We start from the raw sequence: 18043 nt of genomic DNA on the forward strand, positions 1-18043 counted from the left end.
AAGAACTAAAAGATATGCCTGGAATCATACCCCCCACCCCCGCTCAATTGATACTCTTGTGTTGCTGTTCCTGAAAGAATGAAAGGCAATGCCAAAGTTTGAACTTAAAACATTAACAGAGAGAAGAAATATTTCCAGGCATTTTGTTTGCTGTGCTAACGACTGTCAGCTCGTTGCCTTTATAATAATAATAATAATTATTATTATTATTATTATTATTATTATCATTGTTTATAACAACAATACAGGCAAAGACCTGAAATTTGGGGGAATGGCACTAGTTGATGACTTTTGGGGGATGGCACTAGTTGATGAGTCAGTGATGCTTTGGTGTTTTTATAGACCTAGAAATGATGAAAGCAAAGTTGTTAATAATAATAATAATAATAATAATAATAAAACCAAAATCATCATATTTTGTTCATGGCATGTTAAAAAATATAAATAGTTACAGATTATGGAGAAATAAATGTTTCTTGATAGAGTTTTAAAGTTGCTGGCAAGGGTTCGAATCCAGGATAGCAAACCCATTTATATATATATATATATATATACACAACGTACATATAATATATAATTACATACGTGTATGTATATGTATATATATATATATATATAATTACATACGTATATATATAATGTCTATGTATATAAGGTATGTATATATATATATATGGTTGTGAGGCTAGCCTATACAACATTGTACACCCATATCGAAGTGAATTAAGATTTCTTGTGCTTTTTCTTCTTTTTTCGCTCTGACTTTTCGACTACCGGTGACCGACTTCGATCTCGCGATTTTTTACTCTTGTGCTTTTTGCTGCTGCTGCTCTTACCATCTCCACCACCACCACCACCGCTGCTGCTGTTGTTGTTGTTGTTGTTGCTATGGTGCTTCCGATGACTGCTTTTGCTACTGCTCTTGTGTTTACTGCTGCCATGGCGACGGTGGCGATGATGGTGGTGGTGGTGATGCTGCTGCTGCTTGCGGTGTTTCGCCGGCGACGGTGATTCCGTGTCGGACTGGGACGAGCTGTGAGACGGCGACGGAGACAAAGAAGGCGATGACGCCGACGACGACGACGATTGGGGGTCGTCGACGAGTGCGTATTTCTTCTGGGCCAGGGCCGCAGCTTCGGCCCTAGCAGCTTGTTCTTTAGCCTTCCTCGCCGGATCAAACGAACTGCCGTCTACATAGTCTTTACTGAGGTTAAAGGCCTCGCGAAGGCGAGCATTTTTCTCGAGGTTCGCCTCGGCCAACTGATGCGTGTCGCGGGTGATGGGCCGACCGAACTCGTCCTTTTCAATGACGCGATCGCACATCCCTTCCTTTTCCAGGAGCACCTTACGAAAGGCGGCCACTTTCCGTTCAATGGCATCGTCTGCGTAACCTTGCTCCTCCATCAATTCGCGCATTTCCATGCATTTCAACTCGATTTTCCGTTTCCGTTCGTGGTCCAAGATTTCCTTGTTCGGAGCTTTGATCAAAGAATTTTCCAGCTTCCTGATTTCCTCTTCAGATTTGTAATCTATCCTGTCTTTGTGTTTGCGGATGAAGGAAAGGTTACGGGTCACGTAACCGTTGGTTCCGCTACCCCGTGGGGTAGTTAGACCAATTCCGTTATACATCTGGAATCGTCTCTTCCTGCGTATTTACTCAGTCTTTTTCCCCCACCTCTTTTATCTGTGGTGGGAGACGGGAAAGAGTCTAGTTTTTGGTGTGTGTGTGTGTGTGTGTATATATATATATATATATACGAGACAGTAAATATATTTTTCACATGGATGGTGGAGTGTAGAGATATAGAAAAACAGAAGGGAGAGGAGAAAAAAATAAAGCTTTAAAATTATATGAAAATGAATCTCAAATATTTGTTTGCCTTTCTTTTCACATTTCGCAAAGTGTGTGTGTGCGTGTGTGTGTAAACAGATGTAAGGTTTTTTTTTTCTTTATAATTTATAAACACAGGATTCTTAAACAGTAACAATGACAAACAAAAACATAAATGAATTCAGAGAAGGCAAAGGAATACACGCAATAAATTTTAAACAGGAGCCTGGGGAGGACAGAAAAAAAAGACTAGATTTATGTTGTGTTTTGTTAATAAGTGTTTACTTGAATGTTTCGTTAATTAATCACACGCATTATGTATACATGCAAGAACTATCTTATATATATATATATGTGTGTGTGTGTGTGTGTGTGTAGTTTTGATAACAAGGGATGTGTATGTAAATATATTGGCCTAAAAGAACCAAGATGTTAGTTAAATCTTCCACAGATGTAAACCTTGTTGTTTACAACGTTTATGAGTCCATTATTAAAATCTCTCTCAATATATATATACACACATATATTGGTCTCCAAGTTGGTCAATACGGTAAGTAAATCCTCCACAGACGTTGGCCTTGTCGCTGGTCTTTTCCACAAGGTATACACGGCCACTAAAGTAATTTATATCATCCGTGTGTAACGCTTAGTTTCAGAATTCTGGCTGCTGATGAAGGAAATGTTCTCTATGTGGCCTGTGTGTTTTCTGTACCTTGTTTATCATTTTGTCCACGTTTTTTTTTTGCAACGTCCTGTAACCAGATATGCATCTATATACACATGTAGATCTAGGTATGTACATACATGTACGTATAGACGCATATACTCATATATTATTTGGATTATTTATAGATATATATTGATCTGAATGTTAACCAATATGTTAGTTAAATTATCTACATACATCAGCCTTCAACTTGTTGTTGATCTTGTTCACAGGTTCAATAATAAAGTCTGTATAATCTGTATGTATTGGCCTACGTGTTGTCCGTTACGTTAGTTAGAATTCCTTACAGATGCAGGCCATCCTGCTGTTGTTGTTATTGTTCGTCTTCTCCACAACATTTACAAATCGACATCTTGCATCCTACCAAGATGGCCGCCGGACACTTCAAAACAAGCAGCGACCTCTCCTGGCAAGCTTTTGAAGAGAAAGAACGATCCCTCACGGAAAGATAACTCGTTGCGAGCGATAACGTAAATTATCTCCCTTGATCGAGGCGGGCTAATTCTCCGTATGTACAAGTGGCTATTCTTGTACTGTGGAGGCGAAATGGCCCAGTGGTTAGGGCAGCGGACTCGCTGTCATGGGATCGCGGTTTCGATTCCCAGACCGGGCGTTGTGAGTGTTTATTGAGCGAAAACACCTAAAAGCTTCACGAGGCTCCGGCAGGCGATGGTGGCGAACCCTGCTGTACTCTTTCTCTCACTCTTACTTCCTGTTTCTGTTGTGCCTGTATTTCTAAGGGTCAGCCTTGTCACACTCTGTGTCACGCTGAATATCCCCGAGAACTACGTTAAGGGTACACGTGTCTGTGGAGTGCTCAGCCACTTGCACGTTAATTTCACGAGCAGGCTGTTCCGTTGATCAGATCGACTGGAACCCTCGACGTCCTAAGCGACGGAGTGCCAACGACAAATAGAGGTGGCTACTCCTGTACTACGTTATGGACAGATTCTTCAAGTCGAGGTACAGCTGGTAGAAGACCTAGGGATAAACCAGCAATGAGATGGTTGGATAATATCTATAGTCTCACTTGTTCCTGATTGGGAATCCAGTCGGAAAGTATTATGACGGTTTGCTAGGGCCGTTGCTAAGTCCCTGCAACCCCTACAGTCGCAGGGGGCCACCGCGGACGTAGATGTGTCATCTATTTACTCTGGTTAAGACGCTGAACAAGAATTAAACTATGTTAACTGAACATTTAAGCAATAAGATGGTCATACATTGTAAAAATAGAAATATTTATCATAAACCAGGACTGCCATATTATGTTGGCAAACAATCTTTACTCCAAACTACCGTTACTGAATATCTCTCGTTGTGAGATTTACAAATAGTAGTTTTCTAAACTACAAACTGTTTTACATTCTGAGTTCAAATCCTACTGTGGTAATTTTTTCCTTTTATCCCTCTAGAGCGGTGGTAGGTGGTCGATGAAACAAAGTACCAGTCATATATTGGACTCAAAGGTATTAAACTAACCACTCCTTCCCTCAAATTTAAAGTCTTGTCCCTAAATTAGAAACTGTTATACAGAAGGTGGTAATTCAGACATAAAGTAAAGTTCTGGGGTCAATTTATTTGACTAACCTTATAATAAGGTGGTGCTCCAGCATGTTCATAGTCCAGTTGTGTGAAAGTAGTAAAATAGTAAACGGAAATTATTCACGAAAAAGTAAAAAAAACTGAAAAAGAATTCTTTTTTAAAATTGGTCTCATCTAGCTAACACGATGGTGCTCCAGCATGGCCATAGTCCAACGCAGTAAAACAAATTGACAAGTAAAAGAATAGTTTACACCAAACAAATTTTAAAAGGAATTACAAGGTAAAAAAAGAAAAAAATTATGAGGTCTCACCGAGACTTGAACTCGGATCGCTGGATTCAAAGTCCAGAGTGCTAACCATTACACCATGAGACCACTCCTGCCAGCGCCGCTCAAATTAAACTAGTTGTTCAGAAAGAAGAACTTGTCAGAAGCTTCTTCTGTTTGTTTTTCATTCTATATCTTTAATCTTCGCTATCTTTTCTTGTTCATTTATTTTTAATTGTTGTTGTTAGGCTAGTGTTGTTCAGATAGTCTCCATAGTAACAGTAATAGAGCGGTTAATGTTTCGAGTCCTGTTTTCGGACTAGTTAGGGCAGTTACGTGATGCGTTCACCTTTTGTTGTATTAATTAATACCGGGTGTATAGCGAATGTAATTAGTCACACTTACCGTACTTGTACATAAAAACACGTAGAGACATGTACATGCGGTTTCACGGTTTCTATGGCGTATGTGTTCCCCCCAGAAACAGGAAGTAAGAGTGAGAGAAAGTTGTGGTGAAAGAGTACAGCAGGGTTCGCCATTATCCCCTGCCGGAGCCTCGTGGAGCTTTCTGATGTTTTCGCTCAATAAACACTCACACATATACATACATACATACACACACACATACACAAATATATATATATATATATATATATATATACGGACATACAGACACATACACTCATGCATGCTCTTGCACACGCACCTACGCGTACAGACATATATATACACATACGAGCACAAATATACGCACGAGCTGGAATACACACATACAGAGTGAGGCAGTAATACAAATACACACACATACTGACACATATACACATACATTTCAACACATACACACCGACACACACGTACGTGGATAACTATACAGAGAGAGAAAGAGAGAGAGGGAGAAAGGGAGGAAGGGGAGGAGACATTACAATTCATTAATCGCATACACTCACACGCACGCATACACACACACACACACATACACAGTACAGGCTCATATACGTGCATACATACGAGCACACACATGCATGGATATACACAAACGCTCACATATACACACTTACACAAACTCACGCATGTCCCCATACAAACACTCTCACACACACGTGCGCGCATATTCCTTTCCTCTCAATTTTTCCTTCTTTCTCTCCTCCTCTGCCTTTCTTGTTCATTCTCGCCGTCTTTGTTTTTCCCTTATTTGGTTTCTCTGTTTTTCTTGCTTTCTTTTTCTTTCTTCCTCTCTTTTCTCACTTTCTTTCTTCCCCCCGTTCTTTTTCCTTTCTTTCTTTTACTCCCTTATTTGTTTGTTTTTTATTCTTTTATTTGCTTAAGTCATTTTGACTGCGGCCATGCTGGAGCACCGCCTTTTTAGTCAAGCAAATCGACCCCAGGATTTATTCTTTGGAAGCCTAGTACTTATTCTATCGGTCATTTTTGCCGAACCGCTAAGTTACGGAAACGTAAACACACCAGCATCGGTTGTCAAGTGACGTTGGGGGGACAAACACAGATGCACAACCATATACACATACACATACGCACATATATACATATATATACGACGGGCTTCTTTCAGTTTCCGTCCACCAAAATCCACTCACAAGGCTTTGGTCGGCCCGAGGCTATAGCAGAAGACACTTACTCAAGGTGCCCCTAGTGGGACTGAACCCGGAACCATGTGGCTGGTAAGCAATTTACTTACCACACAGCCACTCCTGCACCTATATTTACCACACAGCCATTCCTGCGCCTATATGCATACATATATGTATGTGTGTATATGTATTACAGACACACACACATCATATACCCTCCACCCCACCCACACAAACACACACATACCTATTTGTATGCCTGTGTGAAACGAATGCAATTATAATTTGAATATATGTGATTAGAGCTTGAATATGCCTCAAAGCAACTCTCGTGCACACATAAATACACACATCTATACATCCATATATCTATATATACACACGTATATATATATATATATATATATATATATATATATATATATATATATATATATATACATATACATATATACCAAGCATGCATACATAATACACTCTTAACGTATACCTATATGTGAACCTACTTACCTACCTACCTTCATACATACATACATACATACATACATACATACATATAAATGTATGTATATGACATAATGTTGACACAACACCATTGTCCCTTCTGTCGGCAATATAAAAGCAAAAATTCAAAGAATGAGATTAAATGAGCGAAGCAGGAGAAAGACAATAAATAAATAAATAAGACAATGTATGAGTAGAGGTGAGAGAAGACGTAAAAGAGAGGGTAGCAATGTGAGAGAAAGAACAAAACAAGTGGGGTAGAGGTGGGAGCAAACATAAAAGAGAAGGTAGCCAGTGTGAGAGATAAGAGGGTGAGGGGGAAGCAAAGCAACGGGAGGAGAGGTGACAGCAAATATAAAAGAGAAGGTAGCAACGTAAGAAAAAAGAGGATTAGAGAAAGTGTGAAACAACTTGGGTAAAAGTGACAGTAAACATTAGAGAGAGGGTAGCATGGTAGCATTTGTGTGTGTGTGTGTGTGTGTGTGTGTGTGTGTGTGTGTGTGTGTTTGCTCCTCCTCCTCGGTTCTTGAAAAAAGGAATAATGGACAAATAACATATTGAAGAATAAACAATGAAAATCTCGTGATTCGTCTCTCTGCCAAGCGTAATAAAACTGACATTCTTTTGTGCCATTTCTAAAGTACTTGATTAAAACATAAATAAAAACGAAAATTATGTGGTAGATAAAAAGACAAAAGGACGAAAGGTGCTCTATGCTTGTATACTTATTATTCTTATTTACCAAAATTATAAATTATACTGCGCGTGCAAATCGGGAAATTCGAACGACATACATACATACATGCATACATAATGCATGATGGCTGCCCCCTCGTTATCGAGTATGGCCATTGCACGAAGCTTAACTTAACGGTGTTGTGATCGAATGTGACTTTTTAGCCCAGCCAAAGACCTACAATGTCTTGCACAGAGTTGGCATCCAAAACCTTTACTGGCAATAGCTGGCTGTTGTTGTAATTGGGCTCCATGTACCTTTGCGTGTCGTTTAAGTCCTCCTGCTGAATCACACTCCCTTCCACATGCCCGACAGACAGGATTAGTATGGTGTGTAGCACCACCACCAGCGGCCTTGGTAGTCAATCATCGGTCTTGCTTTATGACTACGAAGATGACTCATGAGTCCAGTTTTACTGAGGCAGGGTCTTGCACAGACACTGCATGTCAGAGTCATAGGAAGATCCTTACCATCTGGAAGTGCAACAGTGATGCCCTTCCTGACATCCCTCCTTAATTTCTCATGTACAATTCGTGATTTCTCAAACATACATACATACAAGAACCTGATGCACAAAAGGGATAGAGATGCAGGAAAGGCAGTAAAATGTGATAACCAATGCAGTTGTCCGAAAATGTCATCACAGTATTATCTACCGATGAGACATGATGTTATAGCTAAGATACTCTATGATGAAATCCGTCGGAAGGATAACCCCGAGGACAAAGAAATAAGAACCCACAGTATGGTAGAAGCCATAGTCACTTGTAATAAGAAGGAGTACTGGTGGAATGTACCAGTGAAGACCTCAATAAAATGTAAGCACAACAGACCTGACATAGTGATTTGGGATAGAGAAGAGAAACTGTGAAAAAGAGAATACCTACGCTGAACTATTGAGAAATCTGTAGTTACTCTATCTTGGCTACAAGTTTAGGTTTATACCTGTAATTATTGGAGGTCCTGGGATGTGTAATACTTTGCCTAAATACCAATCTTGAGACACTGGACTTCTCAAAAACCAGAAAGAAGAAAGCTAATTTGAAGACTATAGATCCAATCCGTCACTGGAACTGTAAACATCTGTAAAACTTTTCAGAAGTTTATCATTTAAATATATATGAGCATCTCTAGATATGCAACTATATGCATAAGAAGACTTACATAAAACAAAACATACAAATCTGCACATATACATACATACATACATGAATATATGCATATAAGTATGCACGTTACATAAAAGGTATCACATCTGTATATGCAATTATACAAAAGGGTAGACAAGACTTTTTAGAGAAGTGGAATAAATTTTATTCAAGGTTTGGATTTTTTTACAAGTCGCTACCGAAGTTTCATTATTCCAATGTTCGGGCGACTTTTTATAAAAAATATTGAAGCTGTTTATATACATAAAATTGTTGAAGCTGTTTATATACACTGGCTAAAAATGCTCATTTCCAGCTGAAAAATAAATAGGTGGGAAAGGAGAAGACTGGTTTGACATATTAGCATATTGGTAAACATGTTAGGATATTGGAAACCTACCAGGGCCTCATCGATAACAAAGAACAGTGGGTTGTTGGAATGGCATGTGATGGGCATGAGAATTGCTTTGAGTGGAGTCAAATATAGCGAGGATGAGAAAAACCTGCATTTTGAGGGTTTCTTTATTTTGTTGCTTTTTATTTTTGGCCTTCGGTGTGGTTGATCAATCAATCCCCAGTCGAGAATCACAGCCACTGGTTATACTATTCACTCTTTCGCTCGCTGAATACAAAACGTGGTGCGCAAGACCTTCAACTCACTTTTATGTCCTCGTGACTTTGCAGTTTGGCAAAAGTGATCCGATAGAATAATTATCAGATTTGAAAACAAAAAGAAAAACAGAAGTACTGGGGTCAATTTATCCGCTTAAACTCTTGAATGCGGTGCCTCAACATGGCTGCAGTCCAAAGATTTGTATGTTTTATTTTATGCATGTATTCTCATGCATATAGTTGCATATCTATGTATGTACGTGTGTGTGTGTATATGTATATATATTTCGATTCTCCGTCCTCTTTGCTTCTGTTTTTTATTACTTTTTTTAAAGAAAATCGAATGTTTGTAATCCCTTTTCCTTGTTTTGATGATAATGAGGAGAGCTATCGTTTTGAAAGTCTTATTCCTTGCGTGGACATGCGGGAAGGTTCAATGGCCCGAATACATTCATTTCGTAGAGGCTTGACAGGACGATGATGGTGGTGTATATACCAAAAAAAATAAAACCCAGGAGGCGCGTTAACCTCCAGCCAGACAACATTAGAGAGACGAAGAAGAAGAAAACAGTGCCCAGCAGTGTGAGAGAAGAGTAAGTTAAGCCCCTGCTGTATACGATCACACCTTTATTGTCATTGACCACTGACTGGAGCAGCCAGGGGAAACCGAGACCAATGAGGATATCGAATATGTTGCTGCCGATCGTGTTTGATATGGCCATGTCGAGGAAACCTGAAAGAACATGAAGATATATATATATGTATATATGTGTATATATAACGAAAATGAGGGCGAGGGAATGAAGGAGTAGAAAAGGATGAGATCAGAAGCTGCCGAGGAAAGGGAAGAAGAAGGCGAATGAGTGAGTGAGAGAGAGGGGGAGAGAAAGAGAGAGGGAGGGAGAGAAGGAGGGAGGGAGGGAGGGAGGGAGGGAGGGAGGGAGGGAGGGAGGGAGGGAAAGAGAGAGGGAGAGGGAGGATAAAGAAGGATAAACGGTAGTAAGATCATGTACTTTCTTGCATACCATTATATACATACATATATATATATATATATATAAACAATATATGAGTATATGCATATATATGTACATGTATGTATATACGTTCATCTACATGTACATATAGATACATAACTGGGTACATGACGTGGCAAAAGAACAAGGACAAAATGGTAAACAAGGTGCAACAAACAAGCAGGCCACATAAAGAACATCCCCTTCATCAGCTGCCACCATTAAAACTCCGGCGTTTCGAAGAATTAAGGCAGATATAGATAAACACATTATGTATATGTATGCATATATGTGTGTATGTATGTATATATATATGTGTGTGTGTGTATGTGTGTGTGTGTGTGTGTGTGTGTGTGCATATATACATATATATATATATATATATATATATATATATATATATATATATATATATATATATATGGGAGAATATACGAAAAAACAACAACAGACGAGGACAGGTGGTGTAAACAACAAAAGGATGTATTAGTATGACGCTCGGGAATACGGAAAGTCTTTGACGTTTCGAGCTACGCTCTTCAACAGAAAGAATAAGGAGTCAAGGAGAAAAACACGGAGAAAAAAAATTGAATAGTGTCCAGTCAACGGTCAATCAAAGTAAACATACATTATGTATATGTACATGTATATGTGTGTATGTATGTATGTGTGTATGTATATGTATATATATATATATATATATATATATATATATATATATATATATATATATATATATATATATATCTACGTACATACACATATATATTATATTATGTATGTATGCTTCATATATATCATATACATATACATACATCCGACATAAACACAGATATCTGTATATATGTATGTGTGTATACATGTGTATATACGTCAACCTATGCTAGGATAGGAACGAGACATTAAATGATGATGATGATGATGATAATGAAGATGACAATGATGCTGATGTTGACGCTGACCTTGATGACTACGATGACGACGATGATGATGATGATGATGATGATGATGATGATGATGATGATGATGATGATGATGATGATGACGATGATGACAGTAATTGTGATGTTGGTGATGATGATGAAATGATGACAACGACGATGGTGATTATGATGGTGATGATGATGAGTACGAAGAGTATTGACAATACAAAGAAAATATTTCGAGGCTTATCTCATGTCCACCATATCCTCACATCCGCCCTACATCACCTCCACTCTCTTTTGCACCCACTTTTAAGAACAGATAAAAACAAAACAAAACAAAACAAAAAACAAAGAAAAAACTGTAATACTAACCATCTTTGGCGACAATAATGCTTGCTATACAATCTGGCATGCTGGTTCCCATAGCTAGGATGGTGAAACCTATAACTGTATCTGGGATCTCAAAAATATCCCCTGAAACAAATTGAAAAGGATACACAAATCAACCGGCTATATATATAGATAGGAGAATTTACGTAAAAAACAACAACAGACGAGGACAGGTGGTGTAAACAACAAATGGATGTATTAGTTTAACGCTTGGGAATACAGAGAGTCTTTAACGTTTCGAACTACGCTCTTCAACAGAAATAATACGGAGAAAACAAGGAGAAAAACACGGAGAAAAAAAATTGAATGGTTTGGTCAACGATCTATCATGGCGACTATATATAGATAGACACACACACATACACACACACACACACGCACACACATGTATAACAATACTCTTATAATCTATCATCCAAGTTTGTTTTGTTTTTTTCTTGAAACTGTCGTGTTCCATTGAATCTTTTAATGATAAAAACAAGTGATGAAAGAATGTTCTTCTCATTTATTCACTATAGCTATTTCTTTTCCTGGAACCGTCGTGTTCCATTCAAACTTTTAAATATAGAAATAGATGATGGACTAAAAACGAAAGAATGCATCTTCCCAATTTTTGTTTTCATGGTACCACCATGGTTTTATCTCTCTCTTCAAACGAAAGAATGCATCGTCCTAATTTTTGTTTTCATGGTTCCATCATGTTTCATTTAGACTTTTAGCAATAAAAACGGATGATGAACTAAGAGTAAAACCCTAGGCATCTCATTAAGCCATCATCTCACTTTCTTCACTGTACATATGTAAGCTGAGTACAACATATTCGTTTAGAAATAATACATTTCTAAATCTCTCAGAGAGATTTATGCAGTAGTGGTACGATGAAGTAGCTGTATGCTGTCAACTTAATGTGACAGTCCCATGAAGGGAATAATACTATTGTTGGTTAGACCTAGGAAGCGGTGTCAAGGCCGACAGGAAGCGGTGCAGCTTCCTAGGTCTAACCAACAATAGTATTATTCCCTTCATGGGACTGTCACATTAAGTTGACAGCATACAGCTACTTCAATATATTCGTTATTGTTAATCACACAAGGCATAATGTAAAACATGACATAAAATGGTTACGGTGAAAGAAATATACCTGTTAATGTAGCAACCCAGACCATTAGATAGGAGAAGATTCCGATCCAGATAATGGACACGATAAACGTACATACACAAAAGCGGAAGCACATTGGCCGCCTACAGTCTGGCACTGTGAAGTATAATACTATTTTAATGGGAAGCATCCATAACCAGAGACAGCGCTTCCAAGTGCTTTCTGGGAAGGTCAACGGATCAACATGGAGACTTTCTACTGTAAGACAAGAAGTAGAATGCAAATGACTGAAACAAGTAAAAGAATAAAAGAACGTGTGTGTGTGTGTGTGTGTGTGTGTGTGTGTGTGTGAAATAAAGTGTCTTGCTCAAGGACGCAAGGCACTGCCGGGAATACAACTGACTTCTTTACGATCGTGAGCCGAATGCCCCAGATTAAAACTCCTCAGCGACTTCTGGGTCATCTTGTGTACGTATGTATGTATGTGTGTGTGTATGTGTGTATGTATGTATGTGTGTATGCATTTATGTATGTATGTATGTATTATGTATGTATGTATGTATTATGTATGTATGTATGCATGCAATTATGTATGTATGTATGTATGCATGTATGTATGTATGTATGTATTATGCATGTATGTATGTAAGTATGTATGTATGTATGTATGTGTGTATGTATGTATGTATGTATTATGTATGTATGTATGTATGCATGCAATTATGTATGTATTATGTATGTATGTATGTATGTATGTATGTATGTATGTATGTATGCATTTATGTATGTATGTATTATGTATGCATGCATGTATGTATGTATGTATGTATGTATGTATGTGTGTGTGTGTGTATGTAGGTGTTTCAGGATTTCGCGCTGACACATTTCACACAGCTATGCATGAACCTAATCGTAATCGCATTAATCCATTATCCCCCCCCCCTGCCCCCCCCCCCCAACCACTCAACACTGACCCTTCTAACAGAACGGTTATCTAAATAGAGAAGGGATTAACACTAGAAATGAATGCCATTCAATCTGATTGGAGTCGTAACACATAAATCAGTTAGTTTGGTGGTGGTGGTCGTGGTGGTGGTCGTGGTGGTGATGGTGATGGTGATGATGATGATGATGATGATGATGATGATGATGATGACGATGACAATGATGACGATTATGGCGATGATGACGATGATGACGATGATAGCGATTATGGCGATGATGACGATGATGACGATGATGATGATGATGACGATGACGACGAGGATGACGAGGATGACGATGATGACGATGATGACGAGGATGACGAGGATGATGGTGGTGGTGGTGGTGGTGGTGGTGGTGGCGGTAGTGGTTTTGGTGGTGGTGACGACGACGAAGACGACGGAGGTGGTGGTGGTGCTGCTGATGGTGCTGATGACGATGACGATGACGATGACGATGACGATGACGCCGATAATGATGGTGGAGAGGATGGTGCAAAATATATATATAATACACACCCACACACATATGCATACATACGTAATATTCGTGTACACACCATCGCAGTCATACATATATTCCGACATACCACTCCACAACAAACTAAAGGTCAATCTTACATGAACTGGACATAATACTCTCTTGCCAGCGCCTCATGTCCGAACTGCCGACAGATGAATTGCTGCTGTGGTTAGAGCTACCCGTTTGTTTCCGCCTGTTCTTGCCGGGTATAACTTCTACACTGACCTCGGCTGCGTCCCGCTCTGTGTAAACCACCCGCTTGTTCTCGTCTGAATCAAGCAAAAACTGTTTCTCGTTGTCGCCTGACGAATCTGTCTTCAGGATAGCATCAATGATGGCGTATGCCCTCACCTCTAAGGGGTTGTTGAAGAAGATGATCGTTACGTAGAAGGCGTACATGAATAGCAGAGCAACCGATTCATACCTGGGAATGGAAGGACAGGTAGATAGATAGGTAGGTAGGTAGGTTGGTAGGTAGATAGATAGATAGATAGATAGATAGATAGATAGATAGATAGAAAGATAGAAAGATAGAAAGGTAGATAGATAGACAAGTAGCTAGAGAGCTGTAGATAGTGCGATCGATACACAGATACATAGATATTTAGATAGATGGATAGATTTGTATGTATGGATATATATATATATATATATATATATATACATATATATATATATATATATATATATATATATATATATATATATATATATATATATATATATATATATACATATATATATATATATATATATATATATATATATATATATATATATATATATATGAGAACAATTCGGTCTTAGTAGACGCATTACATGTGATCTTCTTCTAGCACATTAACAGTCCACCTAGTGGTCTCCTTTATATATACATATACAATAATCCTTTGAAATTTCAGATATTTTTCTGAATCTCCCTGATTCTTTTAATGTGCTTGTTCCCTGGTATTAAATTGATATTAATTAATATCCAATTTTTTACCCTGATGTTTTAATAATATATATATATTCCACAGATGAGATTCAAAGATTCTCCGTAAAGAAGACACTTAGTAGCGCTTAAAAATTTCAAACTTAGACTCCGATCTCTTTACAGGGGATCAATTCCATGGGGTAAAAAATGGCTATAAAAGGGATTCCGTTGAGCGGTTATAGAGGCAATTATGTACATAAACAAAGTTAAATATATTAAATATATTAAATATACTAGTTTTGGGTATGAAATCAAAATATGTATATATGTATGTATGTAAAACGAGAGAAAGCAAGAAGTGGAGGCTTTCAGATGATGAATATTGAAGTATAAATATATAGATGTTTATATTCTTTTCTATTCTAGACACAAAGTCCGAAAATTTTGCGGGGTGGAGGCCAGTCGATTAGATCGACACCAATACGCAATTGGTACTTAATTTATCGACCCCGAAAGGATGAAAGGCAAAGTCGATCTCGGGGGAATTTGAACTCAGAACATAAAGACAGACGAAATACCGTTAAGCATTTCGCCTGGCGTGCTAACGTTTCTTATTTCTTTATTGCCCACAAGGGGCTAAACATAGAGGGGACAATCAAGGACAGGCAAAGGGATTAAAGTTGATTACATCGACCTCAGTGCGTAACTGGTACACAAGGAGATTCAGCGTGACATAGAATATGATAGGTATAACTTATTTTTCCCAGCTGAATGGACTGCAGCAACGTGAAATAAAGTGTCTTGCTCAAGGACACAAGACACTGCCGGGAATAGAACTCACTGCCTTACGATGGTGAGCCGAATACTCCTAACCACTGAGCCACGCGTTTTCACTATTCTGCTTAAATAATGGATAAATGTATATGCCAACCCGCTATGCATATAATCAAAAGATAAGTCGATAATGAAATGTGATGGGAGATATCTGGGGTTAAGGAAAACGAAGATTACTCACCAATTAATTGTTTCGTTCATGAGAGCCAACACCAGGGCAACGATAGAGATAAGATACACAAAGCTATCTCGGAATAGCGGCCACCATCGAAGAGGAGTTACCTGGAGGAGGAAAAAGGGGTAATAAAAAATATCGAGGGTGGTTGTGTTGTAAGAGGCTTGCTTCCCAACCTGAAGGTTCCAAGTTCTATCCCACTGCGTGGAACATTGAGCATATATCTTTTATCATAGCTCCAGGCAAACCGAACCGTCTGATTGGTTTTGGTAGACGGAAACGGAAAGACCGTTGTTTACATACATACATGCATACATACATACTTACATACATACATGCGTACATGCATACATAAATAAAAAAAAAAAGAACCCTTTTAAAGCCTAGTCAAGCTAATGGGCCAGGTTTCCCGATTTCAATGGTGTATGTGCTCCCCAGATGGACGGGACGCCAGTCCATCGCAGCGTTACTCATTTTTGCCTGCTGAGTGGACTGGAGTAACGTGAAATGAAATGTTTTGCTCCAGAACACAACGCGTCGCCCGGTCCAGGAATCGAAACCACAATCTTACGATCATGATGCTGACACCCTAACCACTAGGCCACGCGTCTCTACACACACACACACACACACACACACAATAGGCTTACAAAGGTGCCACGTAGTGGGTTCTGAATCCACATGGTTGCAAAGCGAGCTTCTTAATCAATCAACTATGACTGCATTGATCGATAAAGTAAAGTTCTGATCAAGCACAGGGTTCGATTTAATCAATTAATCCCTCGATTAACCCATTAAGATTAAGGTCTTGAATGAAACAGACAAAAGATTAGAGAGATCAAAAATTTTTTTTTTAAATGTTTTGTAACTAACGTTTGAAATAGCGAAGGAACAAGCTGCAGAAATGAAGAATATGTTAAAGAGAGCCGAACCGACGATAGCTCCGACACCAACATCACTTTTAGCCACAACGACACCTGAAAAATAACAATAAAATGTGAAATGAATACATAAGTTTGACACGCCGGACAAAATGCTTTGCGGCATTTCGTCCGTCTGTAGGGTTTGAGCTCAAATTCCGCCGAGGTCGACTGAACCTTTTAACCCTTCGGGGTCGATAAAATATAGACTAATTGAGCACCGGGATCGATCTAATCGACTATTCGTTTCCACAAAAATATGAAGGCGGCATCCTGTTAGAAATACCTCGAAGAAATGCATGCTACAGGCAGCAAGCCCATTACGCATGCAAGACTCCAGGAGTTCCAACAAAACCTAAGATAAAAAGAAATAATAATAATAACGCAGTACCAGGCAGTGGCCCTCATGGCTTCTGATCTTAATTGATTGGAAGTGTTATCATGTACATTGTTTTGTCTTGGTATAAAAGATGGACTACAGCAAATATTCTGCTTAATACCATAGATTCGCTTATCAGTTGTTTGACTTTAACCAGTTGAGTATGTCCCTTAGTGGATGACGATTATGTGCATCTCTGATCATGAGCAGAAGTAGTGGGGGAGCATCATAGCCATGTGTTGAGAGGAATTCTTTTGGGTTTAGATAATTCACCTCCGGAAACATGAGTGTTTCGTTCAACATCCTTAAACGACCCTTATTGGTTTTTGAGCGGGATGAGCTACTAAACCAGAAGAAAATTCTAACTGGGCCCCACCTGCAAGGTCATGCGCTGTTAATCTTGATACAAGATCACCATGTCGCGCACATATGGTTATGATGCATGTGCCTGGTGTACCCTTATCAGACAGATAGTCATGATGGGTATAATGAGCTTCATATATTTTACCCCAATGTCACTTTGATGGCATGCACAACTCTCTCACTCAATAATAATAATAATAATAATAATAATAATAATAATACTAATAATAATATTGTTGATGACGATGATGATGATGACGACGACGATGATGATTGTGATGATGAAGATGATGATGATGATGATGATGATGATGATGATGATGATGATGATGAGGAGGAGGAGGAGGAGGAGGAGGAGGAGGAGGAGGAGGAGGAGGAGGAGGAGGAGGAGGAGGATTATACTTGCCAATGATTGAAGTAAACAACTCAGGGGCCGAGCTTCCTATAGCCATAAAAGTTGCCCCACCAATGTCTGAGTTTATTGATAAAACTGCAAAGATATCACATACATACATTAGAATAAGTTTGAATGATATAAGAGATATATTGGAAAAGCTGTGGCT

General features: G+C 38.6%; 2 protein-coding genes and 1 non-coding gene across 3 annotated transcripts in view; all 3 read right to left on the reverse strand.

Annotated features, from left to right (window-relative positions):
- Positions 1 to 415: 415 nt before the first annotated feature.
- On the reverse strand, positions 416 to 3434 carry LOC149130847 (serine/arginine repetitive matrix protein 2-like). The gene has a single exon (XM_089343759.1). The coding sequence runs from the start codon at positions 1627 to 1629 to the stop codon at positions 724 to 726; it is 906 nt and encodes a 301-aa protein (XP_089199885.1). The 5' UTR covers positions 1630 to 3434; the 3' UTR covers positions 416 to 723.
- A 969-nt stretch (positions 3435 to 4403) lies between these two features.
- Trnaq-uug (transfer RNA glutamine (anticodon UUG)) lies at positions 4404 to 4475 on the reverse strand. The gene has a single exon. It is a non-coding gene; the product is annotated as a tRNA-Gln (tRNA).
- Positions 4476 to 8486: 4011 nt separating this feature from the next.
- LOC106872531 (sodium/potassium/calcium exchanger 5) overlaps positions 8487 to 18043 on the reverse strand; it is a 24377-nt gene continuing 14820 nt past the window's right edge. The window contains exons 3-9 of the mRNA XM_089343172.1: positions 17887 to 17970; positions 16692 to 16795; positions 15825 to 15925; positions 13992 to 14317; positions 12430 to 12645; positions 11271 to 11372; positions 8487 to 9689 (exon numbers count right to left, since the gene is read on the reverse strand). Of these exons, the coding sequence (XP_089199298.1) occupies positions 9361 to 9689; positions 11271 to 11372; positions 12430 to 12645; positions 13992 to 14317; positions 15825 to 15925; positions 16692 to 16795; positions 17887 to 17970 (1262 nt within the window). The 3' untranslated portion in view covers positions 8487 to 9360. The remainder of the gene's footprint in view (positions 9690 to 11270; positions 11373 to 12429; positions 12646 to 13991; positions 14318 to 15824; positions 15926 to 16691; positions 16796 to 17886; positions 17971 to 18043) is intronic.

The sequence above is a fragment of the Octopus bimaculoides genome, chromosome 27 (genome assembly GCF_046866305.1).
Source record: "Octopus bimaculoides isolate indiv1 chromosome 27, ASM4686630v1, whole genome shotgun sequence".
NCBI classification, from domain to species: Eukaryota; Metazoa; Mollusca; class Cephalopoda; order Octopoda; family Octopodidae; genus Octopus; species Octopus bimaculoides.